General features: G+C 30.3%; 2 protein-coding genes and 1 long non-coding RNA gene across 8 annotated transcripts in view; 1 reads left to right on the top strand and 2 right to left on the bottom strand.

Moving 5' to 3' along the window:
• LOC108689686 (protein bric-a-brac 2-like) overlaps positions 1–15,656 on the bottom strand; it is a 37,665-nt gene extending 22,009 nt beyond the window's left edge. For 4 of the 6 annotated variants that reach the window (XM_018196567.1, XM_018196566.1, XM_018196561.1 and 1 more), the window contains exons 1-5: positions 15,052–15,656; positions 14,313–14,506; positions 14,041–14,235; positions 12,972–13,473; positions 12,764–12,823 (exon numbers count right to left, since the gene is read on the bottom strand). In XM_018196567.1, coding sequence (XP_018052056.1) covers positions 12,764–12,823; positions 12,972–13,473; positions 14,041–14,235; positions 14,313–14,498 — 943 coding nt within the window. In that variant the 5' untranslated portion in view covers positions 14,499–14,506; positions 15,052–15,656. Of the gene's footprint in view, positions 1–3,129; positions 3,450–4,102; positions 4,416–12,763; positions 12,824–12,971; positions 13,474–14,040; positions 14,236–14,312; positions 14,507–15,051 lie in introns of those variants that run through there. The other 2 variants (XM_018196563.1, XM_018196565.1) reach the window with 2 other exon arrangements.
• Positions 15,657–16,545: 889 nt separating this feature from the next.
• LOC108689652 (conserved oligomeric Golgi complex subunit 4) lies at positions 16,546–20,167 on the top strand. The gene is made up of 10 exons (XM_018196509.1): positions 16,546–16,762; positions 16,971–17,168; positions 17,258–17,632; positions 17,707–17,915; positions 18,003–18,198; positions 18,263–18,510; positions 18,585–18,807; positions 18,931–19,197; positions 19,280–19,465; positions 19,854–20,167. The coding sequence occupies exons 1-10, from the start codon at positions 16,700–16,702 to the stop codon at positions 20,109–20,111; spliced, it is 2,223 nt and encodes a 740-aa protein (XP_018051998.1). The 5' UTR covers positions 16,546–16,699; the 3' UTR covers positions 20,112–20,167.
• Positions 20,168–25,234: 5,067 nt separating this feature from the next.
• LOC108689665 overlaps positions 25,235–27,933 on the bottom strand; it is a 9,785-nt gene continuing 7,086 nt past the window's right edge. The window contains exon 4 of the long non-coding RNA XR_001931839.1: positions 25,235–25,450. This is a non-coding gene — a long non-coding RNA (uncharacterized LOC108689665). The remainder of the gene's footprint in view (positions 25,451–27,933) is intronic.

The following is a 27,933-nucleotide window of genomic DNA, read 5'->3' as shown; positions in this document are numbered from 1 at the left end:
GCCACTTATTGTTAGTAATCTCTTACATATATATATATATATAAAATATATAAATATATAAAATGATAATTTTTTCAATAAGCATTTTCTTTCTTTATATTAATTGATTCATCTCATTAGTCTGTTCTAAAAGTATTAAGGTACGATTACAAAAAAAAAATTAATAGTTTACAAGTTATTTGATATTTCATGTCCATATATATATATATATAAAGTATGAATATCTATCTTGTAAACTACTAATTTTGTGTATCTCTTAATACTTTTACATATGTGTAGAATAATTACAAAAATCATATTATGTAAAAAAATATATAATTTCATTAAAAAAAACTGAAGATCATGAAATCTTAGAGATTTGTAGAGACTCTATCATCTAAAGAGAATCTGTAATCACCAAAAGATATCTCCCTCGTAACAAAGTTTCATTTGAAATATTTTTTGAAATAACGAATTATTTGAGAGATAATTGCGAGAGATAATTGGAAGCTTTAAATGTATATGAGACATATACAGGATATATATACAAGATGTTCCGTAAATACCGTAACAACGTTTAAGGATAGATTTCTGATCGTTGATTTTTCTGATCATGAGATTTTTGAAATAAAAAGTTTAATACTAAGTGTTGAAACTATAATAATTTTTGGATTATAAACATTTAAAGTTAGCGAATCATATTGCTTACAGTTCACACGCTCAAGTGCGGCACAACGCTAAAGACGAACGCTGCATCGAGCGAACAAACAGACATTATGTGTTGTCATTCTGATGACAAAATGTCGCTTTTAATTTTGATGTTAAAATTACGGTAGGCTTATTTGCTAAGCAACTTATCTTCTTTCTCTTATTAATGTTGATATAAGGATTACATATGCAAATATTATTTTTAAGATTGTTTTTATTGACATTTCTGCAAACGCATCGTGCAATCACATTTCTTTCAGAAATTTGTCATCAATTTCATATCTTATTGTAAATTGATAACAAATTTCTGACAGAAATATTATCTATTTGTGTAAAAATAAAAAATGTTATTATAAAAAAGAAAATTTTGTTGCACAATCGTTTGCAGAAATATCAATAAAAACAATCTTATATTCGCATATGTAATTCTTATATTGATATTAACAAGGAGGCGACAAATTAACGTCCGTCTTTAACAGTTTGTATTATAATCAGTTCTATTTTCGCCAATTATGTTGTAGCTAACCCGCATTCGCTGCATCATGATTGGCTAAAATAGAACCGATAACCATATCGTAATCGGTAACCTGTAGTGTGATTACGGCTTATGCTGCATCTAAGCGCGCGAACTTGAGGTGATATGATTCGCTAATTTTAAATGCTTAGAATTAATCTCAACATTTTAATTAAAACTTTTTTGTCTCAATAATTTCAGAAATCTATTCTTAAGCTTATTTACAGTTTTTATGAGACGCGCGCGCGCGCGTGTGTGTGTGTATGTGTGTATGTATGTGCATACACATACACTGTATTATATTAATACTAGATTAATAGAATTATATTGATGTAAAACAAATCAAATTCTAGAAACAATTATATTAAATGTGCAATGAGAGATATGAACTAAATCTAAAATCAATATACAGATTTAGTTAGAATCAATAAAGAACAAAATCAATAAAGACAAAGAACAAAAAATATTATTTACGTATTTGATATAGTATTAGTACATAAAAAAATTTTTTATTTTAAAATAGATAAGATGTTTCTCATAAATTTTTGGATTCTGAAAACAATATCGCCAAATTTCGTCAGCATGTCAGATTTTCGAAATAATACAATAAGAAGTACAATAAATATCAAAATTCATTATGAATGATGAAAACATTACATTGTATATGTATCGATAACTTCAACTTATAAATATATGTGTACGTTTTTCATTATTACAGGCAAGAAATATGCTGTCTTATTGTTAGTAAATCTCTATATTTAAATCTTCTGTATAAAAATTATTATAGTGTATAAAAATTACCAGAATATTGTAAAAAGTAAATAATAATAAAAATATTTAAAAATAATATTTAAAAAAATACATTTTAAAAGCTGAAATAAAATATTTATTGTTTCTGATCAGAATTTTAAGACTTCAATTTTAATTTAAGGTTATCAATATAAATTTTCTTTATAAAAAAAAATATCAAACACAAAATTCATCATCATTTTTAATGCAATTTAAGCTTCAATTATTTCAGAAACCTCATGCTGATCAAATTTGAAAGTGTGATTTGCAATATTTTTTAACACTCAAAAATGTACAAGAAACGGCTGGTTCAAAATAATTTTCGAGTGTAAACTAATCGCTTTGCAATGTTATATGCAGTGTTATAAACATCTTTAAAACTTCCCTAAATATTAAAATTATTGTACATCCTTAAACACTCTTAACATTACACTTCTATTTCATGGCACGTTAATTAAATCAATATAAATTTTTCCGATCGTAAAGAATGTTTCAAAAGTAAAAAATATTTCATCGTTATAGAACTAATTTGGCAAGATTTTTATTTTTTATATCAAAATATACAAAATAGAAAATTTTAGTCATTGTTTATAAATAATAAAAAACATCATCTTCCTTTGTTGCTATTAGAAATTAAGATTAAAATTATTGCAAAAAGTAGTGTAATGTAAATGAATTTTTATTAAAATTTCTAATTATTCATATTTGTCAATGCATTATTAGTAGAATCTTTTTTTAAATCTTGGTCTGTATGTACTATTTTTCAATTATTCTCTATATTTTCTTTTTTACAAAAGTATCTTACAAGGATATATTTTAGTATTTTTTATTTGAAATATATCTTTCCTTAGTGTACAATCGACGACAATCTGTAATTCGACGAGATATCTTAACTTTCGATATTAACATGTTCGCTGCCATGATGATCATTAAGTAAAATTAAAGTATTCATGCAAAGTATTCATAACAAACGTATTCGTCTTTCTGATACAAAATTATAATTAAAAAATAAAGATATAATCAAAGTATTAAAGTAAAAAGTGTAATCTTAAATCATGTATCAAAGTAAAGTGTAATCTTAAAAATACATCGGAGTGAATTAGAAGATATTATTTATTCAACGAGATTTTCAAGGAACTTTAATCGGTGATGTGATGCACTATGTTGAAACAACGCAAACAAAAGTGAGGTTTGCCAATGCAGTCGTTACAAAACGTTGTTACTTCGACGGGCTTATGGTTTTTTAATACTGTAATGTTCTTCTCGCAACATCTCTTACAGGGTTTCTTTACTTGCCTAGCTAGTCCCTTCTTTCTTTGGATCTTATGACGTGATATGTTCCGTGTTACAGGACTTGAAGATCTATCAGGAGGCTCGTCTTCGAGACAGTAGGTATTTAGATAGGAGGATCTAGTAGGTAGACATCTACTCAGGTAGATTGCCAATTCTTTTAGAGATTCTACAACAGACATACGATTTTGTACCATTATACTATGTGTATAATAATTTAGAATATTATAATGTAATAATTTGGAAACTAGATTTTTGTACAATTTAACTAGACTGAAATACTGTCGTTCGGCCCATGTTAAGATAGAATTTCTGTTGATTATAATGATTGTAATAATTTTTAGCTTAGCACATAAATGCTTATGCATAATTCATTTATCTTTTTCTTTTTTTTTTCTTAAATGTAATCTCAACTACAATGAAGGGTACATCTCGCTTGTTCTTTCATTTTCAAATACTAAAAATAATATGTTATCTACGTATATTACAATATCGTAATGCAGTTGTTATATTGTCGATGCGAAATTTGTTTGACAGCGAACATATCAAATACTTTAAAAATTGAGCTCGTTCTAAACTTGAAATTATTCAGGGAATATAACCCTGTTATTTGCACTCTGTTGAAATTTAATTATTTTAAGTCGTTTAACTTTCGTCTTTAAGTACTTAAGCCTCTAATATATTTGTTGACAAATATTAAACTATATAAATACAAGAAATCTTTTTAAACTATCTTCCCGCGAGATATTCCGCGTAACGATTAACTTCACGTAAAATCATCGCAAGAAAATCGATAGAAGAACCCGAAAAAGAAGCCTGGGGAGGAAAGAGAGTCATCACTTTTGAAAATTTGATTGGACGTCGAACACACTGAATGTGTGCTGACGTTTGTGGATGCGCAGCAAGTGTGCCTTCATGTCGTAACTTCGACTGAAGATGCGCTGGCAAATCGGGCACCTGGTCTGGCCCGTGTGCAAGTCCTTGTGCAGTGTCAACGACATGGGGTGCTTGAAACCCTTCCAACAAATTCTACAGCGAAACAAGAGGCCGTCCGCCGCAGCGCCGGACTGACCGTAATCGTCATCCGGGACGAACTCGGCGACGCCGTCGTCGTCGTCGCCATCCGCGGCATGTTCTACAAAGAAAACAACAAACACACAACGTCACCACGCATTGCTACACACAACGCCGGCGAATGTAAAACACGCGCGCGTTTTTTCCCAGTCGAAGCCAAATCTCGAGAGCTAAATGGCATTCCCATCGCGTGTCGTTCCATCCCCTCTCGGAGAAGCTAGATTCTAATACCCATCCCATGAAAAACTGGCTGATCGTCAGAGAGAAGAATTTCAACGTCGTCAAAGACTGCTTCAAAGACTTGGAAGCACTTCTTGGCAAAACTCGCAAAGTAAATAAATTATGCTATCAGATGTTAATCCTTTGAGATCATCGTTTAGAATTATATAATTTTGTATTGCATTTTTTATTAAAAAAATGAATGTAATTTATAAATTTTTTCAATCTTTATGTACAGTTTATTTTTCAAAGAATGATACTTCTTCCCTCATTTTATATGAAATTATATATTATTATCGTATATTAAATAATATTTCCAAATTGTATATACATAAATAAAATAAAATTACATTTTCATTGATAAGAATATATATCATTTGCATTATTACAATATTTTACAGATGCTTATTGCAATGAAAAAATATCTTGCGTATAATTTAAGGACATAATTTTTACATAAGGAGACGCAAAATGAAATAAAAAGGAAATATGAGATAGAAAGTGCTTCCAAATATTTGCAAGGCGATGATATCACGTCTCCTTCCATCAGTTCCTGGCGTCTTTTTCCTATGACGTGCGTGATAAGCGCAAGCTAAGTAGAGCAAGCCTAATCAGATCAGACAGAGGAAACAGAAGACACACGACACCATTGAAGAAAGATTCAGAAGCTCGTTAAGTCCCCAGGCATTCGAAAATATCTATAAAGAAGGATTCGTTTCTCGTCTTTTTATCGTTAAAAAAAACATTTGATGTAGTTCTTAAGAAAAGCATAGAGGTTCTTAAAGAATAGTCGTGTAATATTTTTTATTAACATGTTACGCTTATCTTGGCTGTGTATTTCATTCCAATTATTATTTCGTTTTCTAGAGCAAACGTCATTGTCTTTGCGTAAATTTTTTAAAAATTTTGAATTAAATTTTAACTTAAATAAAAAAAAATTAATTTCTCTAAAAGAAAACTTTTCATTATTTACTGTAAAATTACAAAAAACTTCATATATTATTTATTACAGATATACATATTAAATGAAATAAAACTTTACCTCCAATATTATATTTTGTAATAACTAATATTTGGAATTTTTTAATAAAATAAAAAAAACATTTAAACAAAAAGATACTTGATTTTTTTTCAGCGTTGAACGATGAAAATGATGTATGAATATTTTAATAGTAATCAGTCCACAGTTACTTATTGCGAAATTTGCGATAATACTGCAATATGTGATTTGTCTTACAGTTAAATCTGTGACGCTAGCACGAGAATCCAAACAATCTTACTTCGCAGAGTAGCTGAACTTAATCTTATTGGGAGATCTTCGGAACTGTGCAGAGAGCGGATAATGCACCAGATTAATTTGGGTGACAGTTACGTTTGTTATATACCATATAACCATATGCTTATATATCTTGTTATACTGTATAACTGAGTTTCTTGAAACTATCTTATAAGTGTAACGAATTAAATTATACAAGTGTAACGAATTAAACAGCTACCTTAATTTGTCTAATAGATAGGAAATTGCTATTCTTTGTACTTAACATTTTCTTAACAAATCGGTTACATCTGAATCTTCACGGTAACGATATTCTATACGAGATCGTAGGTAGATCCTGGATATATCTTCGCGGTAAATCAGGCTGATAAAATCGACATCTATACATTATATCGATAAGGCTCTATATATTGTACATATTAATAAGTCTTACGGAAAGAGTCGAAATTAAATTGGCTTTATCATAAACTGTAACCTCGTACTTAGAATTAAATTTGTATTCCAAATAGTGTCTTGAGGTTAATATATTGTATTTACAACAGCGATGATCTTTATTAAATGCTCGTGAAGTAAAATGTGCATTCATTAAGATGTCTTAGTTTTTGCATCTAATTCTTCAAATAAATGAATTTTAAACAAAATTTTCAAATAAACGTCAAATTAATTTCGACTACACTCTTGAGCGAAGAATGAAATAATTATCTCGTGTACAGCGTAGCATCATATACTGAGTATTTTTTAAAAAAGTTATACTATCATTGTGTGATCGCAATCAACTAATCGCAATCAACATGTCCATAAAGTATATAATATAAATAACAATGTACATTATCAACACGCACAAAATGTGTATGAAATGTTACGTAATCAATATGCACACAATGTTTTATCGCTGTATGGATAGCATTCTAATACATAATATTACAAATATAACCATCGCAAGTTATAAATACTAGTTTGGCATAAATATTTTGTATAGAGTACACGTTGCCTAATGCCTAATGTCCATTTCTATCAATTTAGATTAACTTTAATCTCAGTTTAATCATTTATTCTCTTCTAATTCTAAGAATTAGAAAAAGGTAAAGAGTAAATTAAAGATTAAAGTTAATCTACATTGATAGATATAGGTCTAAGTGAAGTACTAAGAGCCAAAGCAAAGGGAGAAACTCAAAGAAAAATGCTGATGAATTCTAACCTTCCTTAAAGAAGAAAAATATCGTCATGATATAAAGAGATCTAACAATAAAATATTTGTGACATAATCAACATGTATTTTTCTTATTGTAATAAATATTTCTGACTACAAAAAAATTCAGAAGTCAACGATACTCTAACGGTATTTCCAGCCGACAAAATAAATTTTTAACAAAACGTATGCTCACTGCGAAATCACATCCTGCTAAACACAGGTCAATTCAGTAACGCGATCCTATATGAAAGTATATCTTGGCAAGTACTCGCTTTCAAAGAATACACAGAAGAGGTTCGCGTATATCGCGTTATATAGGCTGATCAAAGCGCTCTCTCTCTCTCTCTCTCTCTCTCTCTCTCTCTCTCTCTCTCTCTCTCTCTCTCTCTTCCTTTCTTTCTCTCTCTTTCTCTTTCAGTGTGTGGACCTATTTCAAAGGTGTCCTCTCATATCGATTTCCACTTGCGGCCCATATGATCAGTCCGATCGCGGAGCGGATGGACGTTAGTCTTTTTTCGCTGCCGATGGGGCGCTAAGACAGGGTTGGTGCTAGGGGGGTGGGATATGCGGGATCGAGCGTATTTTGTGATAGTCGACGAAGCATGGCCAGCGGCACAAACAGGCATTGCAGGGCCAGCATTTGAAGCGGGTCTGCCTGAGCTTGCCGCGTGACGTTACCATGCCGCGCTGCTTGCAGTGCACGCACACTTTCCCGTGGCCGTTCGCTTTGCTGAGGCTATGCGGCTGACCAGATACGTACGTAAACCCTCCTGAAGAGAAACACAGTGTTGTGGCCAACAACAACAACAACAACAACAACAACAAACACGGCTCGGTTGAGCCGTGTTGAGGGTTAGTCAGTTTTCTTAAGAAGTAATAGGCGCGGTAGGGGCATGCAGGCAATCATTAGTTATATAGTTATACAATAATGAAAAAAAATTAAAGACACCTCTCCGTATATCATAATAAACCGTGACGATATCAGCAGCAACAGCATCAGCAGCAGCACCACCAATCCCCAGCACCAACCACAACAATCCCATAATCGCAGCAGCGGTAGTCGCTAGAAAACCGTCTCTACAGAGTGCGTGTCTCATCGGTGATCTGATATATCATCAAACGCGCCTTTCTCATCACGATCATTGTTGTTACTTCGCGCGAATTACAACGCGTTCGCGCATATGGTGGCATCGCCACGTGCTAGATTTCAATGCGCAAGCTTCTGTATCCCCGTGCACCTTTTAGGAAAAGAACTCGAACACGAGATTTTTTTTTGCACCCCTATATGTCGACATAATCGACTAGCGATTCTGAATTTGCTCCAGACAGTTCCAGACGTTGGATAGAGCGATATCAGTTCTCCTTCGATTAGTGCAAGGACACATGGATACACAAAGATTAGCACTCCGGGTCATCTCTGTAAACTTCGTTCCCTCGAATAATCTTTCAGTTTTTTTTCAGATTTATCGTCAAAATTGTACAAAGGTGGAAATAATCATAAGATAATTTAGATCGCCTTTTCTGTCAATCAAGTGGTCTAAAGTGTCTCAAGTGTATCTAATTTCATTGTTCGTCGCAGGAGCTTCCGAAGAAGACTGCTTTCTCTGCCTATCGGCTATCAGAACAAAACCTTCTGTGGTTCAAAGAGGGAAATGTCTCTTTCGTGCGATCGATGACGCTGAAACGAGAACGCTGATTGCACGTAATTGCTTAGGACGCTGATTGCACATAATTGCTTAGGATGCTCGCGTATCCAGCCTCCCGTGTTTCTTGACGGTGGGCTTCATCGACCTCCTGCTGCGCAATTTGCGAGAGATCGATATTCCGACGAGATCCGTTTTTGTCGCGAACAAAAAGACAGTCTTATCGCAGGTTCATTGTTGTTGTCTTGTGGCAGGATGAATTACGAATTGGCTCACTAAATGCTCTTCTAAATGCGAAACGCAAACTTCCATACAAGCACTCATCGTTCTCGATACGTTCGTTTTAATTTCTCTTCAATTTGGATCGTGACCTCGACAATGCACATCTACGACAACCACAGAACTATCGGCGAGACACTCGCGTGTCAACGAAACAATTTTCAAGAACAATTCAATATCTTGGAAATAAAAAAATAACAGAAATCACTTGGAAGTAAGAAACTATGTGTTCAACAGGAGTTCTCCTACTCCCAAACTGTAATTGTCCTAAAACTGTTAAATCAATTTCGATCTATTTATCCAATGGCATCTGTTTTTATCTCTTCGCAAGATAAAGATAAGGGAACTCAATGTACCTAATGACTTAGATAGATATCGGAAATTTATTCTTTTTAATATCAAGTCTAGTATCTAATATCACATTGGTTGATTAAATATTCCATATCCAAGGTATCGTATTGTTCGATTAATGTACGATCCGCCGCTTTATACTCATAGATAGATTCACAATCGAGATTCAGTAGGCGAAAAAGACCACGTAACTAATCAACTTCGAAGCGAAACGCAACGAGTCATATTACGCGGAGACGTTAATGATGTTTTACGTAATAACATTAGTACTTGAAAAGAAGGAACAAGCTTTTTGATGTCGTGACTACTAAAAGAACTCATGCTTCTGCTTTAGCGATCGTTGCTAAGATCTTGTATTACCTACCTGCCGAAACACTTATTTCTTTCTTTTTTTTTAATCTTTCTCCGGTCATATGTACTTGTAACCAAAGAATTTCGGGTCAAGATACGTTTACAATCACCAGGCTTATGAGATTCTCGAGGAAAATATGTGTCGATAATCTTCCAAAATCCGTCATTGCTTTCGATTTGTTTTCATTTAATTCATTCGTTTTCATTTAATTTTAATTCGAATATATGTATAGATGCAATTAATTGACAATGAACTTAAACTATTGCATAAAGTAAGAAAGTATAATAATATAAATATAAAATATGAAGATAATTAATTCTCTTTTTATGTGTTTAATATATATTTTATTAATACAATGTCAAGAGAAATTTATAGATGATGAATCGCGCGCGCATCTAAAGTTTCGTTTCTATTATTCCCGTAAGATTCATTTTTCATCCACGTTCTTTCTTTATGAATATATATTTAATAAACAATAAATATTTATTTAATATATGTGTTAAAAATGAAACCATGAATATAAACAGTAAATAATCCGAAAATATCTTACACCTTGGTACAGCTTTATAACTGATGCAATTTTATTCTATTATGCATGCCACATCTTTATTTCCTTTAACATTTCCTTGTTTAATCATGCGAGTCTATTGGCAGGCTTAATCTTTCTAGAATTCTATTGTCCCATCAAGATACTAATATCGAAATTAGAATATCAAAAAACGCCGAAAATGACGGATTCCGAAGGAATATCGATGCAACGAATATTGATCGCTGTATTTCCCATACGCACCCGTTTACCATATAGAATTTTGCTTCATACAAGAAGGGAAAGGGAACTGAATCAAATATCTCAAATTATCAAATATTAAGAAAGGATTGCACGCGCATGCCACTGTCACCAGAGCACCACCACCACCTGACTGCTTCAGAATTAGTTCATATTTGCGCGAATATCTTACGATCTATGTAACGATACATTCTGCAAGTTAATAGAACCCTAATCCGAATACAGCGATCATTATGATCGCAGGAAGCTCGTGATTCGAAGAGTACGTGCGAAATTCGCAATTATGTCCGAGATAATTTTCATAAAATATATATATATATATATAAATATTATTAACTAATTTATTTTTATAATGATAATGATGTAATTATATTGCAATATCATCAATAGAAGATATTATTTTAACATTTTGGGCTGTCAATTAAAAACAAATAAATTTGGATGAAGCTCTCCTCATTCATAAAGTATGAAATTTCTGAAAATATTCGTTATCGAAATAATATTTAAGAGTTTTTTTTTAAAGCATTTCGCTAAAAAAATTAATTGCTATATAAATTATTAAAAGAGTTTCTGAAATCATATTCGATCATATTAATAATAAAATTTCCCAAAATAAACTTCGCCAAAACTTGCAGCAAATACTATAAATTTGACTTGCACTGTTTTATTCTAACATTTAAAAATCAATATACCCGTACATTTAAGATTAACGTTACATGCAAATAAACCATGTGTGTATGTAGTGGGATTCGCGCTATACACACGAATTAGATATTTTTACGAAGAAGTTGCCTTGAACCAGTATCGAAAGGTATTTCTTATTTTAGTATATACACAGAAGTATGCTTACAGTTAGTGCGCATAAGGAACATAGTGGTGGCTTTGATCGAGTTATTAAAAAAAGGAATGTTGATGATTGTCGGCACACATACAGCACTTGGCAATGCTTACTAGTATCTACAGTTCAACCTACACCCGAGTGCCTGTACCATACATTTACATCCAAAACACCATGCACTCTGTACATTGAAAGTAAATCTCGATATAATCGGATGAAAATGAAAGTCTTTTTCCCTGTAGTAAAACAGGGAATGTATCATACATATATTTATCATTAATGTTCAGAAATCTTTTCATAATAAGATTGCAAACCTGATTCCGTTTAATAATGCAAGAGTAATCAGGTCAAAGAGAAAACAATTGACAGTATTTCACAGAATATTGCAAAAACTAATGAAGTTTTAATAGCAATATATGTTATAAGATAAAACGTAATGCCATTTTTATAAAAAGCGTTATCGATTTTTTTAATTTTTTTTATCTTTAAATATGTATTTTGTCATGCTACTAAGAACTAGGTCCACGTGAAGAAAAAATTATGATTAAGATCTAAAATATTCGTTTTCAAATACTCGTTTTGTAAAGTAATAGTAACTAAACGTTTCATGTGTAAATCTTACACTATCGTTGTCTTTGGATTTAATCCTAATCTCTTTCTCTAATTATCATTTGTGTGCGTGTATAAGTAATGCAAAGCTGCATAGCTACCAAACCGTACAGTTTGATGTGAAAACGCAATCAACTAACTACCCCTCAAACTTAATAGATCATAATATCACAATAAAAAGGAAATGTCCTGTCCTTCTTATTATAATATAAAATAATTGTTACAGAATCTTAATCCATGAAACCAAGTAACTCCTATGATACTAATGTTTCATGTATCAAGATGTTTAAAATATTGTTTTGGTTTTGTACCCACAGTACATGCAATTAATCCATCACCACTGAAGTTAGAATGCAGGTTTGTGTACAGAGCAATTTATAATTGAAACTAATGTATAAAATTTCTTATATATAATATTACTATCCAAAATATCAGGTAGATGCATATTTTTAAATATTAAAAGATTGCAAACGTATTGAAGTATGTGGATCATGTGGATACAAAACTTAAAAGTTTGTTGTATTGCCATTATACTGTCGCTATATTACTGTTACTGTATGATAATTTAAATAATTTCTTGAATAGACGATAATTAAATATCAAATTTAAAGATAATTTACTGCGCGCTCCAATATATTACAATCTCCAATTTGCGATTTAATAATTTATTTTTTACATTATAGCTTAAATTAAAAATATTAATTTTCAAACTGATTTAAAGGATTAATTTAAATAATCTATGATTAAATATAATTAATAATTCGTTCAATCTACTGCAATTTCATGTCGTAATTATGTTGTAATGGCAAAACAACATATCATACAATTTATAGATAATAACAAGAAAATAGATAATCACTTACCCTGTACCGCATCCTGTGTTGCTCTCTCTCCCGAAGTGCTTGGTTTAGATAGTAGATGTCCTAACAGACAAAAAAAAAATCATCAAACTGCGCAAAAACTGACAATTAATCAAAATAGATAAGATTGAAAATTGACAACTTATCAAGATAAATTAGGTAAAAAATATTTTAGCAAATTCTAGAAATTATCACATACGAAGATACTTACCAACATCTGATTGATGTTTGCTGTCCAAACTATCAGATGCCGATTGACTCGTGTAAAATGTTTGACTGATGTCGACCTTCTGTTCATGATCAGGCGTGGTCGACGATGTATCGTCTATAGTAATCTTATTCAGGGCATTGTCGCCTATACTCTGATCTTCATAACTACAACTGCTACCATCTTGTTCCAAGTATTCTGGCATCTCCAGCTTTAAGTTCGGCATGAGGGGAATTATTTCGACCGGATCGGAGCCCGGTCCCGTCTGATTTTCCGCCGTTTTCTCGGAATCCTTCGCGTTGATTCCTGCCGAATTCTTCTCCGCGTTCACATTCATATTTTCTCGAATTTTTCTCCTTTTATTTGGCGGCACTTCGGGTTGTAATTCAACGGCATGATATGGCATCGGAGACGACGGGGACTTATTTCTCTTGTTATCCCCCATAGATTTACCGGAAGTGTTCTGCAGTTGAACTTCAGGCTCGTTGGGAATTTCTATGTCATCCTTAAAAGTAATATGACACATAAATAAGATGCTAAATTACAGTGCTAAAATAGTTAGCTATTAAAAAACCAAGTTTCTGAATTTGTTATCCTATACAGTATTAGGATTTTTCAGTAAGAAAAAAATATTTATATTCAATAAAGATATAAATAAAATATTCGAAATATGAACTTAATTAATTTAATTAATTAATTAATTAAGGAAATAAACAAATACTATGTTGTTCTAAAAGAAATTTAAAAAAAAAAATAAATAAATCCAAATCTCCAGAATTGAGGAAGGAATTTATATTTTCTTTCCTTTTTTCAATTAAAATTGTAACAAAATCGAAGACTATAACTTTCAAGCAATTAGGAATAAATACGATAGTGAATTGATGATTCTTTCTAAAATTTATTATAACTACAATACATAAAGAGAGAGAGAGAGAGAGAGAGAGAGAGAGAAAGAGAGAGAGAGAGAGGGAAGGAGAGAGAACTTATAAACATATCATTTTCAGTTGCTTTTCTACCTGAGATCAATATTTCTGGAATTATAAATTATTTTATATACTTTATAATAACTCACTTCTACTAGACTGTCATCCTTTCCTGTGCCGTCTGTAAGACCTTGTACTGCCAAGAGTTCTGCCGTGGTGAGAAAACTTGCTAGTTGCTCTTGAATAACATTCACTTCGCCTTGGTACATGAAATCTACCAAGGCAGCCAAGTCGTCAAATTTTACATTACGAAATATTATGATGGGATGCTGGCATGGATTTTCCTATATAACAAATAATTATTATAAAAATGTCTCTACATTTAAACATATAATAAATGAATCAGAAATATACGCAATACCTTAAATAAATCTCTAAAGTATGTACTACATGCTGACAATAGCATTTTGTGTGCCCTGATTTTTTTGCCTTCGCAACTCAAAGTAACATCCACGAGATCTTCATCTGATCTCAATGTTTCAAAAGCACAAGTAATGTGTTTTAAATAATTGTTCCATCTAAGAGAGAACTGTTGACTGGAACCCATTCTGCTTCCTTAAATATAAAGAGATAAATTTATATTAGATTATGTTTATAATTTAATAATATTCATAACATAAAAATTTATATCATCACTGATTTGAATAAAAATATATAAAACTTTATTAAATGAATTGAAAGACTTGCTGCAATACTGGATTAACGAATATTATATAAAAATGAAATAAATGAATTCCAAAGTTGATGATGAACAAAATACTATTGTAGTTTCACATGTTTGGCTACATTGTTATAGATCTACTATTACAGCAAATCCTTCAAATAAAATAATCAGCAATATGCAATTATTGCATTTACAATTATCTTTATTCCACATTTATTATAACATTGATATTATTATTAGAAAACTATATACAAAAAAACTCAATACTTACAAAAACCATATATACATATATTTTAGAATAATCATTTTTTCAAACACATAACACAAGTATAGATATCATTGTGTAAAAAAAATAAGAGACTCGGACAAGTGAACATAAATCAAACAGTATCTGAAAGGTTATCTAGAATACTATGGCTATCCGATAAAAGTTTACCTTAATTGCCCTGAGGAGTGTAAAACAAGCAAATCGAGAGAACTCCCAAGGGAAGGCCGTGTATCGCGGGGCAAGGAGTATCGGGAGAGCCCCGCGACTGCGACTACTGCGAGACCGATTCGCAAACGGATCGAAGCGGAGGAGGAGGAGGAAGAGGAGGAGGAGGAGGAGGAGGCGGCTGCGGTGGACGACTCCGAACTCGGTCGCGTTACGGTGGCGTTATCGCGATCGCGCGAGCAACAGACTAGTCACACACTTTACGTGAAATAGGAATTGTAAACAGCCAAACTAGCCGCACTTTCGTGGAATTGTGGAAGTAACACCATCGGGGGAGGGGAGGGCCGCCGTACACTTTCTCTCGTTCCCCGCTCTTTTTTTTCTCTTTCCTCTACTTTGTCGCTCGCTCGTTTGTTTCTTCTCTTTTTCCCTCACTCACGACAATCTCGTGTGATCTTAGCCAACGAGCCGCGTGTCATCACAAAAGTACATCGCATCCCCGCGGTGTGTTACGCGCTTAGAGAAACCGTCTCGTGACGAATCCGCGTCGTGTTCCTTCACAACAAGCCACACTTCACAAGCGAATGACAGCTGGCGGCCATTTTCAGTACGGTAATACGCGTATGAGACTATGGGATGTGCGAAGAAGCCTGACCACCCTCCTTCCTGATCCCTTCCACAGCGGAGGCGCGACGAGCGCGATTCGTGTAACGTCACGTGGTATGGTAGGAGCACGATTATTGGCTATACGCAGCAATATTCACTATGTTTCCTTGGAGCGCGAGTTTTAAAGCTCTAGTATATGCATTACTAAAGTAATGCAAAAGTCCTCCATTTTCGACTTATGCCCGTATTTATAATCAGACCTTATATTTAAGGTTTTCTTAAATTTATCTTCAGATATCTTCAGATACTCTACGAATTATTTCATTGGCTACTGAGCATCTGAAGGATCCTCTACATAGAAGTCGTAGACTTCATAGGTCGTGAAGTTTTAAATAGTAGGAACTGACTAATTCTAATCGAGTATTCTCCTTATATTTGATTGTGATTGGTTGGTTTCCTACGTAGAGGATCCTTAAAGATAAATTTAAGGAAGCCTTAAGTACAAGGTCTGACTATGAATACGGACATTACTGTGGTATGGTCTACTTAACAAGGTAAAAAATCCTCGTGTATAATATGTGGCGGAGCGGATCCGTGAGCGCTCGCTGCTATTGGATGATCTAAAAGAATACACCAATAGTAGCAAGCGTTCACGGATTCACTCTGCAACAGTTGAGTCTGTTGAACGCGATCATTAAGCCAGAAAAACACAATGAAAAACACAGGCAATGAAAACAGGGAATAAGAGATTTCAACCTATCAGAAAACATCCATTCTAGTATATATGATTTCTGATAGGTTGAAATTTGTTATTTCCTATTCCTATTACCTGTGTTTTTTATTGTGTTTCTAGCTTTATCTCATGCGCAATTCAGATTTTATACTATTTTTTATAGATACTCATTCTTATCATTACCAGTAGTTATTGTCAGTTATTGTTTACAAATGTGACAACGTGGGCGTGAAATACATAACATATGGAAAATATCAAGTGCCTCAGCACTATAAAATTAAATCGTCACCAATTAATTGACTTACTGATAATATGGATCTGCCGGTAAACGAAGAAAATCTGCAACGAATATTGGACAAATTGTCTGAAGATGAGGTTCGAATTGCTATTATAATATTTGATTATACAATATTTATAAGCAGCATAAATTTCTACGATATATCTCTTTAGAACTAAATGTAAGATTTTTCTGTGTAAGATTTTTCTTTGATATTTTCTCTAGATCTATTGCATTATATGTGAAGAAGCATCATTTAAAAATTTGCCATTATATATTTCATAGAAAAAAATTGTAAATTTTTAGGTTTCTATAAAGAAAAATCTGGATACAATTCTTACTCGACGATGTCACGTGGAAGCAAAACTGCAAAATATTGGCAAGGTACTGCCAAATGTTGTACTGATACGAACAGAAGGAGAAAAGTTTTGTGATATGATCGCTCGTACCAATGAATTAGCTGAAAATGTTAGTGCTAAAGTGAGACAGTTGGACTTAGCAAGAGTATGTCACACTACAATGAAAACATTTTTAGATAAGTCATAGAATTCTCAGTCTTATAAATGCTTAAATTCTACAATTTTATTTTACAGAGCAGAGTATGCGAGTGTCAAAGTAGAATAAATGATATATTAGACTTGCAATTATGCAGTGAAGGAGTAGCAACTGCACTGCGTAATGAGGATTATGAGCAAGGTGCTGCACATGTTCATCGTTATTTAGCAATGGATCAACAATTACTGGAGAGAACAGCCGAAGATGTATCGGGGGATCATACTAGTATTAGCAGTTCCTTGGTTACCTTGCAACAGGCTGCAATGGAATTGAGAGCCGTTGTCACACATAAATTTGACGAAGCTGTGAAATCTGAGGATCTGGCTTCCGTTGAGAGATTTTTTAAGATATTTCCATTGTTGGGGATGCACTTAGAAGGATTAAAGAAGTTTTGCAGTTACTTATGCACTAAAGTATGTAATATTGTGTAAAATTATATATGCTAAAATCTTATTGAGAAGATAACGTTTGATTTTTCATTTTATAGCTACATGAGACTGCACAGAAGAATCTACAAGCAGCACTAGAAATTAAAAGTAATGACAAGAGAGCAGCTGTTATTTTTGCCGACACCATGACTCTCTTGTTCGAAGGGATTGCACGTATTGTAGAAGTGCATCAACCGATCATTGAAACTTATTATGGTCCTGGTCGACTATTAATGACAATTTCAATTTTACAGAAGGAATGTGATAGGTAAAAAATACAATAAACTGCATATCAAATTGTAGACGACCTTCTCTACATATTAAAAAAAAATTAATTTATATTTTTTACAAATAGGCAAGTCAAGAAAATTATTGTAGTATTTACGAAACATAGATGTATATCTAAGAATGTACAAATGATAAATGAGTACTTGCGAAAACCGAGTCCTGAAAGACTTGATCCTAAGGAGCTTGATCTTCTCTTAGGAGAAATTACTATAATGCATTCGAGAGCAGAACTTTACATACGTTTCTTAAAAAGAAGAGTTAAGGTATTTGATTATCGGTATGTTACATAAGAAATTAGCAATGTAGATTCATGTGTTTGTTTTGCAGAATGATATAGAGATCAGTACCACAGATGAGGCGCAACGCACAGAGTTACTTAATGAATTTGAAATGACAATAAACAACTCCGAATTGGCACATGGCATGCAAGAGTTGCTTGGTGCCTATCTTGCATTAGAGAGATATTTTCTCGAGGAGAGTGTGAATAAGGCTTTAGGAATGGATGCATTAGATCCAGATCAACAAACTTCCAGCATGGTTGACGATGTATTTTTCATTGTACAGAAATGCGTACGGTATGTATATTGCCAAATTTATGCATACGATATGTATATTATTGAAAATTATAATGAATATAATGTCTACACAGACGGGCTATGTCGAGTTGGAGTATAGACGGCGTTTGTGCTGTCGTTAATATGGCTTGTGGCATCTTGGAAGGCGAATTTGCGAATAGATTGAGGAACAGATTGCGTCAGGGTTATCCAGCAGGCTACCTGGATCTGGCGCAAGCGTACAGTGCTCTCCAGACAAGTATACAACATGGTCGTTTACAAACGTCAGATACAGAATGCGCCCGTCTTATGTTCTTGGTAACATTTTTTTAATCTACGATTTTACATGTTATTTTCATAACATATTAATATATATTACTAAACAGTTTTATTATACGTTTCTCTGTAATTTTATATTTATAATTATTCATATTTATTTAGGCATACTTAAATAATACCGATGTGAGCACGGAATATGTGGAAACATTATGCAAGAGTCTTGGTGCAGAGATAGACGCAACGTTTCCCAATATGCAAAAAAAGGATAGAGGCAAAATTGACAGTTGTTTGTCCAGTTTAAAGGGAGTTATATTGATTTTACGAGGCATCATCGATTGTGGTCTAGAACAGTTGCGCGTCAGCGCCGTAAAACCTAGAGTCACTCCGTGGCTCGATGCATTTCTATCTATTGATCATCATATCAATGAGGTATATCCTACAAGAATAAATAAACTTTGTGTTTCTAAATGTATATAACGAATGGTTAAATACATAATGAATTCATATGCAGGATGAATTATTGAGATACGAAACAGACGAGCCATTTGTGCAGACATTAATCACAAACCTAGAGGGTCTACTTCGAGGATTTAAGGATAGTTTAACAACTTCCAACTACGATGCACTTATTGGACTTCTAACTGCAGAAGTTACAGCTCGTTTAGAAAAAATAGTTTTGAAATCGACTTTTAATCGGGTACTTATATGGATTTTAATTATTTCTCTTATAATCTTTCAATAGTAATCTATTGGGAATAGTTTTATCTAATTAGTAAATTATATAGTTCATAGTAAAAAAAAAAATATAAAAAAAAATATAAATATAAAAAAATATAAAATAAAAAAATATAAAAATATAAGACAAATATAAGCAATATATATAGTTACGTAATTATAAATAAAAATTGGCTACAAAAATGTACTACTATTTAAATGATTTATATTTCTACTTATGATTAATTAATTGTGTAATATTTTATCAATTTTATCTTAATGTTTTATCTAATTTCTTATAAATATCGATACGCTCACAAATTTAATTTAGTGTAATATAATTTATATCAGAATAAATCTGTATGTTGTAGGCAGGAGGTCTGATACTGGACAAGGAAATAAGATCATTGGCCAGTTACTTAGCAGCCGCCACATCTTGGTCGGTGAGGGACAAATTTGCGCGTTTAACACAGATCGCTACTATTCTAAGTATAGAAAAGATAGAGGAATTAGCCGATTATTGCGGCGCGGACGCGATAGCATGGCGATTAACGCCGTCAGAAGTGCGTCGTATTGCTTCCCTAAGAATAGACTTCCGACCGGAAGACATTAAGAGACTGAAACTGTGACTTGTTACTCTTTGTACAACGCTGCAATATCGAACTATATCAAGCTATGTGCTTGTAGAACATGCATTTGAATACTATGTTTTACATATATGTACATAGAACGATTAATATATGTATTATTTATTACGATATGCAGAAAATATTTGTTTTTTAATCGCTTTAGATCCGATTGCACCAATTTATATAAAATTGATTTTAAACGAAACTTAAAACTCTTTCTCGTTTTAAAATCGAAAAGAGATAGGAACAAAGAGAGTTTTAAGCTTAAAATTAAAATAACGTTGGTATAACCGGGCCTTAGAACATTATTTTTATTTTGAAGCTTATCTTTTTGAACGCTATAATATATTGTGATTTAATTAAATCTTTAAGTAGAAATCATAAAACTGCAAATTGCAGTTTAACAAAAAATATTGCAATAGAAAGAAACAAAAGCCAATTGTATGAACAATGCAAGGATAGTGGTGAAAAAGATTATTAATATAAAATAGAAATTAATTACGATATGTTTCAATTTCACTAACAAGGGATAGTTTCACAACTGTATCCGGCACCGATTTGATTCCCTGTGAAATATGTTGTTAAACATAAAAATCTAAGAGACACATATTTTTATATATATATATATATATACTAACTCATGTTTAAACATCTCTTTGGAAAAAAAAAACAGTATTTTTCTTTCGAGCTGAATACCGGAAATATAAAAGATGAAAAAAATTTTTTAAACAACAAGAGTACTTGAAAGTTGTGAAGAAACAAATTTTTTTTAGTTTTTTGTTTAACAATATATGCCACAGTTTTCTTAATTCTAATATAATTTTTTTTATAGAGTTAAAAATTTTTTTTTCAAATTTAACTATGTATATTAAAGTTATATTATAACATATTTTCGAGAATTAATTATAAAACGTTTTCGTATACGCTATCCGTGCTCATGTACGTAAATAATTATCGTCGAAATAATAATTTTTTCCATAAATAAAAATTAAAAATAAAACATTTTATTTGAAATCCATCTTCTTATAATAAAAAATTATTATCTGAAATTAAATTTTTGAAAAATGAATTTGGAAATTGTCGCATTTAGAAGTTAACTGAATTGGAAAATATCACATCTGAAGAATTTGTGATATAAGATATAACTTTGTAAAAGCCATGTATCGTATTAGAATCGTGACATATTTCTCAAAAATAATATTGCAATGTATTGCAAAACTGCTCTCTGCTGAACGCAATCAGTGATAATAAGTGTGTGATAATTTTTATGATATAAGTTTACATGTATATACATTCAAGAATATGATAAATGAACAATATATTCATATAGCAGTTTTACATTCAGTCAGTTGTTTCGCTATAATCATATCTGTGCAATTTGTTAAATTGTTATTATATTAGAATATAAAGCAAAGTTCATCTTTGAAAATAACTATTAATCCGCTTAATGTTATCGGACTTTAAGTTTCTGTAAGTTCAATATATCTAACTCAGGAATACTAGTAACTGAAACAGAAATAGAATTAAAATCAAATTATTGCTGGATATAGCATTTTTCATTATAATGAATTGAAAAGTAACAAAAGGAATCTGTCTTGATTATCAAAAATCTGATAAATTACATAATTTTGAAATAATGAAGATGATGAAGAAACATGGAATGAAGACAATTTTAATTCTCATCCTCAAATGTTCAAATGATGACGCAGACTTTGACAGTTCTTATAAAAGACGAGCTGTTGAATATTGGAAATGAGACAATAAGGAAAACAATAACAACAAAAAAAGAAATCATCCTCTAAATTAGTACAAAATAAATGTAGAAGAGTTTCATCTGAACATCAATTAAAACGTTGGGAAAAATAATTACAATCAGGTGGAAATCGTATATTATCTTACATCTCTAAATTTACGCATGATAAATTTACTACAGCTGTTGGATCAGGATTCATAGTTCAATCTAAAAAGGCTTTACAAGAAGAAATAGAAAATTTAAATCCTGTATTTAAAGCATTTCATGGTTGGGTATCAAGATTCAAGAAATCTCACTAAATTATTTCAAGAAAAATTATAAAATTTGTAACTAAAAAAGCAATAGAAAATTTAATTTGCAAAAAACAGCCAATGATTTTCTGAAAACAGTGAAACTACTTATCGATCAGTTTGGATCAGAAAATGTTTTTAATTCTGATCAAAGTGGTTTTCAATTGGAAATTTATTCTGGAAGATCATTATCTTATTAAAGAGTAAAAAAAGTAGAGCGTGTCGTCCAAAATCTATATCATCCTCACACACTCATGCACAATAAATAATATGTGAAATGGAAATTTACTGTCACCTTTATTCAGTGTTTTAAAAGAAGCCAATAATAGATTTGGATCAAGAGTACAAGAAATTTTGTTTACCAATAAATGTTGTCATAAAAGCGTTGACATCTAATAAAATGACTTCAGGTAATTAAATAAATTTCCTTTTATAACTCATTCCTATGATATATTTTATATTTTATTTAAGAATCTAATAACAGTCACACAAAAGTTATTAATTTAACATTTATATTTCTTACAGATCATTTTAAAATGACTTCAGGTAATTAAATAAATTTCCTTTCATAACAGATTTTCAGATACTGTTCTACTATTAAAATATAAATTGCATAAACGAAATAATGTAATTTCTATGACATTCCTATGATATACAATATTTTATATTTTTTATTTTATTTAAGAATCTAATAACACAGTTATACAAAAATTATTAATTTAATATTTATATTTCTTACAGATCATTTTAAAATGGTGGTTAGAAGAAGCTTATTTTGCTTCTAATAGCGTTCTTCTTATCGATTCATGGACTGGACATTATCCCAATATCATTTCAGATTGACATCTGCAGGAAAACATATTACTACTATGATTATACTAAAAGGCACTACAGAGAAAATACAACCATTATATGTTCACGGATTCAAAATTTGGAAAAATTTTGCTAAAAGGTTTTTAGATATTATTATTTAGATATTTTATTATTGGAAAGTAATATAAATTTGCATGAACAAAATAATATAATAAAAATGTAATCTCTGATACACAATTAATTGTCATCCCCGATATCACACGTACTATTCGTACTATTCATAGTTTAAAAGTGGTTATGTAAACGAAAGACCAGAAGAATTTGAAAATCCAGTAAATTTAATTTTGAAAAAATTTCAACAACATATCGAGGGTTGCAATATAGCTGTAGTAAAATATTCATGCAAAAAATCATGTTTAAAACATTTTTTCATCATTATTATAATGAGTATAATGAGTAAATGATACGTGCGACATATAAATTTATTGTATAAACATTTAAAGATTATTTTATTGTAAGTACATTTAAAAATTATTATGTAAACGACAAATAAGATATTAAAGTTTATACTAAAAATAACTTTAAGAGAATAATCTTAAGACATTATAAAGAAATAATGTACAGAGATGAATAAAGAATAAAAGTTTTACTTACTTTAAAGAGAAGTAATAAAAATTAAATAATTTTTAATGTTATTTACAATCTGTAATACTAAAAATATTAATTACGTTAATTTCCTTATTCATCGATTTATATATCTTATTATTTCAACGACAATCACTTACGCACATGAGCCCGGATAGTGTATACGGAGAAAGCGTTTATAATGAATTCTGGAAAATGATATGTTTTCAGTAAACATCAATTAACAATAATATATAACAGTGATATTATAATTTCCCACTCAATAATATGAGTACAATATAATACATGTATTATATTTCATTTATATTGTTTAATGAGAAATTAACATTGTTGTTATATTATTGTTTACTGGGTTGTAATATAACTTTATTATACATAGTTGAAGTCAGAAAAAATAATCTTTAATTCGATAAAAAAAATTGTTTAATTTGAAAAAAATAGATAATGAGTATATTTTGTTAAACAAAAAAAAAATAAAAATTTTTTCCACAGCTTTAAAGTCCTACTTTTGAAATCAACTGTTGCTTAAAAATTTTTGTCCCATCTTTTATATTTCCGATGATATTCAGTTCGAAAGAAAAATACCGTTTTTTTTATAGATCAATCAATAATGTTTAATTATTTGGCAAGCAAACCTAACCGCTTTGCCAATTTGAACTTGTCCAATATAAACTATATACTTTCTGAATTCTTTCTTTTTCCTTTTTTTTTTTTTTTGCTACAACATAATATGCAATAAAATATATTACAATAAAATTACTTATACAGTTTTTAGATAATCTGGCAATAAACAAAAATTGCTTGTAGAGGCCCTTCCACCCCCGTCGATTCTAATCGACAGTCCTCTTTGAACTATGGGAATCAAAATGATGCATTAAAGATCATTATCATTACGAATTGGTAATAACATTACAATTTTTTACAACGGTAATAAAGACTAAAGTTGGGAAAGTCATTTTTGAAAAGTAATTTGTTATTAAATTATACGTATTATTTATTGAAAAATATATAACTCGTTATTTTATTAATAAAAAATAATGCACTACTAATACATAATTCATTACTCGTCACATATACGATTAATATAACGAGTTACTTTTCAAAAATTCTGACGTTATAATTACTGTCATAAAAAATTGCAACGTAATTACTAAATCATTATTACAAAAGTAACAGTAATGCAAGAATATTCTAATTCTACTTTGGACACATACGTTTTCATTTTTTAATTTAACATTTTTCATTCGTACAATTTATTTTGTATAATACTTTCTTTTATATTAAAATACAATGCACTCCGTATAAGTTATAATTTAAAAAATAAAATATAAAATTACAAATATATAATAGTTTAGTTAAGTCTTTATAAGGTTACTTTACCGCATTTACTGAATACCGCATTTATCGAATATCATTATAATTATTATACATTCTATCTAAGATTTTACAATTTCCTTTATAAAAATGAAGTAATATTTTTTTAATTAATTTAAATTAATTTAAATTCAAATTTTATTTGATAAAAGCGGACCAATCTTATAGAAGCCCTCCCCGCCGAATCCGATCTAGAAAAATTATACATATAAAATTACAATATATAATAATAATAGTACAATATATAATAGTTTATCAAGTCATTTTATAAGGCTATTCTGTTTTTATCGAATATCATTACAATATCATTACATGCATTCTATCTAAATTATATTTTATAATTTCTTTTATAAATAAAGCAATATCTTGAGATAAAAATTTCATCTGCTAAAAGCGGATTAACTTTGTAGAAGCTCTCCAGCACTCCCGCCGATTTCGATTTGGTGATCCTCTTTTCTTTAGATCTGAAACACAAGAGGTACAATAACCCTTTTATAAAAATTTCCAATTCACCGAATATTCTTCTCACAATCGACTATGATTATTCAGTTTCTTAAGACTTATTGCACTTATTGTATTTCAGGATTTACACATCATACTGCTCTAAAATAAAGTTTGAAAAATCGGGATAACTTTGACAGAAATTTTGACAATGCTCAAATAACGCGCATATCAAAATCTAAACATAAAAAATCATAAAAACAATTTTGGATACTTTCTTAGGCATTTTTCAAAATTTGAGTAAATGATATTTCGATTAAACTAAAATTACTTCATTTTACGATTTTTTTCACATTTTTGTTATTTATATTACATATTCTATATATAATTTCTTTTACATTACATATAACATAATATAAAAGAATTATATTATAACATTGATATAACATAATATACAACAAGAATACATGTAAAATATCTTTGTGATGTAAAATTGCATACAAAATGTTCGGAATGCGTATAATAAAACAATTTTATATTTTATGTGATGCAATGTGAAATATGTGAATATGATCGACAAATGACTATTACGTTTCTTATTAATCGATAGCAATAAAGTATATAACTTAATTTAATTTATATAAGTAACCAAGACCAAAAAAAGAATGTTAATAAATTTATTATATATATCTTTCAACTAAAAAGAATGTCAGTTATTATTGACATTTTACCGAAATTATTTTCACAAGATTCAAACAAAATGCACAAACAAAAAATAAGCAAAGCTTTAGTGTACGACAATGATCAAATAAAAAAATATGTGACAAATAATCTCATCAATTCTAGTACACAATTCTAATAAATAATTTTTATTCCCGTTTCAAAGCTCATATAATTATATTTATTATTATTTCTCTACACGATAATATATATCAAAAGATATATATTAGATAAGATTTTGCAATATCGCATCTATTTTAATAATATAATCAAATACATCAGGTAATATATTTAATCGCATCTATAAATTTTAATTCCCGTTTTACTTTATCAAAGATCGCGTTCAATAGAGGATAACCGGCAACAATTCAATCAAATCAAGTCCCTCCACTGAATAACATTTTGAGTGGTATTCGATACAAAGAAGAACGCATCTATACATGCTAGAAAATGAGTTCTACTTTATTTCGAGTTCCATGGGATTAATCCACAAAGGAAAATTAAGTGTTTCGTTGAGTATTAACAATCGTTATCTTTTATCCCACCTCTTTGCATAATGCAATTTCCAAAATTTTGATGATAATTTAATCGATATTCATCAGTTTTTTGATATATGGGAGCAAGATTTGCACAAGAAAATATATTTTTTCATTATTAAATACATCTTTTTATTTTTAAAAAACATGGATAGAATGATATCAAAAAGTGATTACAAATGATTACATTTTGAAATAATAAAATACGTACATTTTTATTATAATTTATTAAATGTGTGAGTACAAAAATTCTCAGGTATCGACTGTTCGAGGCGAATCGAATCAATAACAATAAGACATCATAATTTCATAATCAAATATTTAGTGGAATAAGATTCATGTCGTTTTTTATTTTTCTATAACATTTCAGCAAATGTAGTAAAAAAAAAAGCTTAGCTAAATATTAAATGTAACACTTAGATAATTAAAAATTATCAAAATCTTACTGATATCGGAGTACCCAATCGATTCGTCTCGAATTTATTAAGTACTACACATTTTTAGTTATGTTCATTATATCATTATAATAATTTATTGAAATAAGTATAAATTTTTTTGAAAAAATTTATTAGATGAATAAGAATTAAAAATTCCTTACATAATATATACACTACGTATTTTATTATATAAAACAACCTAAAATATTTAAAAATTAAATAAATGTTCTGGAATATGTAAAAATTAATTAATATTCTGGAATAGAGGGATGTCCAGTTCCTAAAAATAATTTAAAAAAAAAATTAAAATTAAAGATTAAAATAAAAAAAATATATTCATTTATAATCATATTTTTTTCTCAAAGAAATCGTCAAACTTGTGATTTTAGTTTATTTAATGTAATTCATTCTTTTTTATAACAATTGCTATATTCAATCCGCTAAATCTTTTTATTGTCAAAGCAACATTAATATTGTATTAATTAATGGAAGAATATTTAAATAAAGTATAAACTCTTCTCTTAAGAAATTATTTAATTAATTTCGCGATTCAATTTAAAAAAACATTAATTAAACTACATTGTTGCTTTTGTTAACTTGTCGAAATCACAGCTCCTAGGGATTTTAAAAAAGAATCAAGATTAATTTCAGTCCTGTAACGAAAATCTTCAGATTCATCGAGGCACTGAACTAGATATTTCGGATGGATTCCATAGAAAATGACGAATGTTGTCTTTCCATGTTAAAAATCACTACGATTCGATTCGTCGGTACAAAATTTACTAATCCACTTAACACAAGGGCAGCTTCACT

Source organism: Atta colombica, unplaced genomic scaffold (assembly GCF_001594045.1).
Source record: "Atta colombica isolate Treedump-2 unplaced genomic scaffold, Acol1.0 scaffold274, whole genome shotgun sequence".
NCBI classification, from domain to species: domain Eukaryota; kingdom Metazoa; phylum Arthropoda; class Insecta; order Hymenoptera; family Formicidae; genus Atta; species Atta colombica.
Note: the sequence above shows the minus strand (reverse complement) of the source record. Positions and strands in the feature narration are given on the sequence as shown.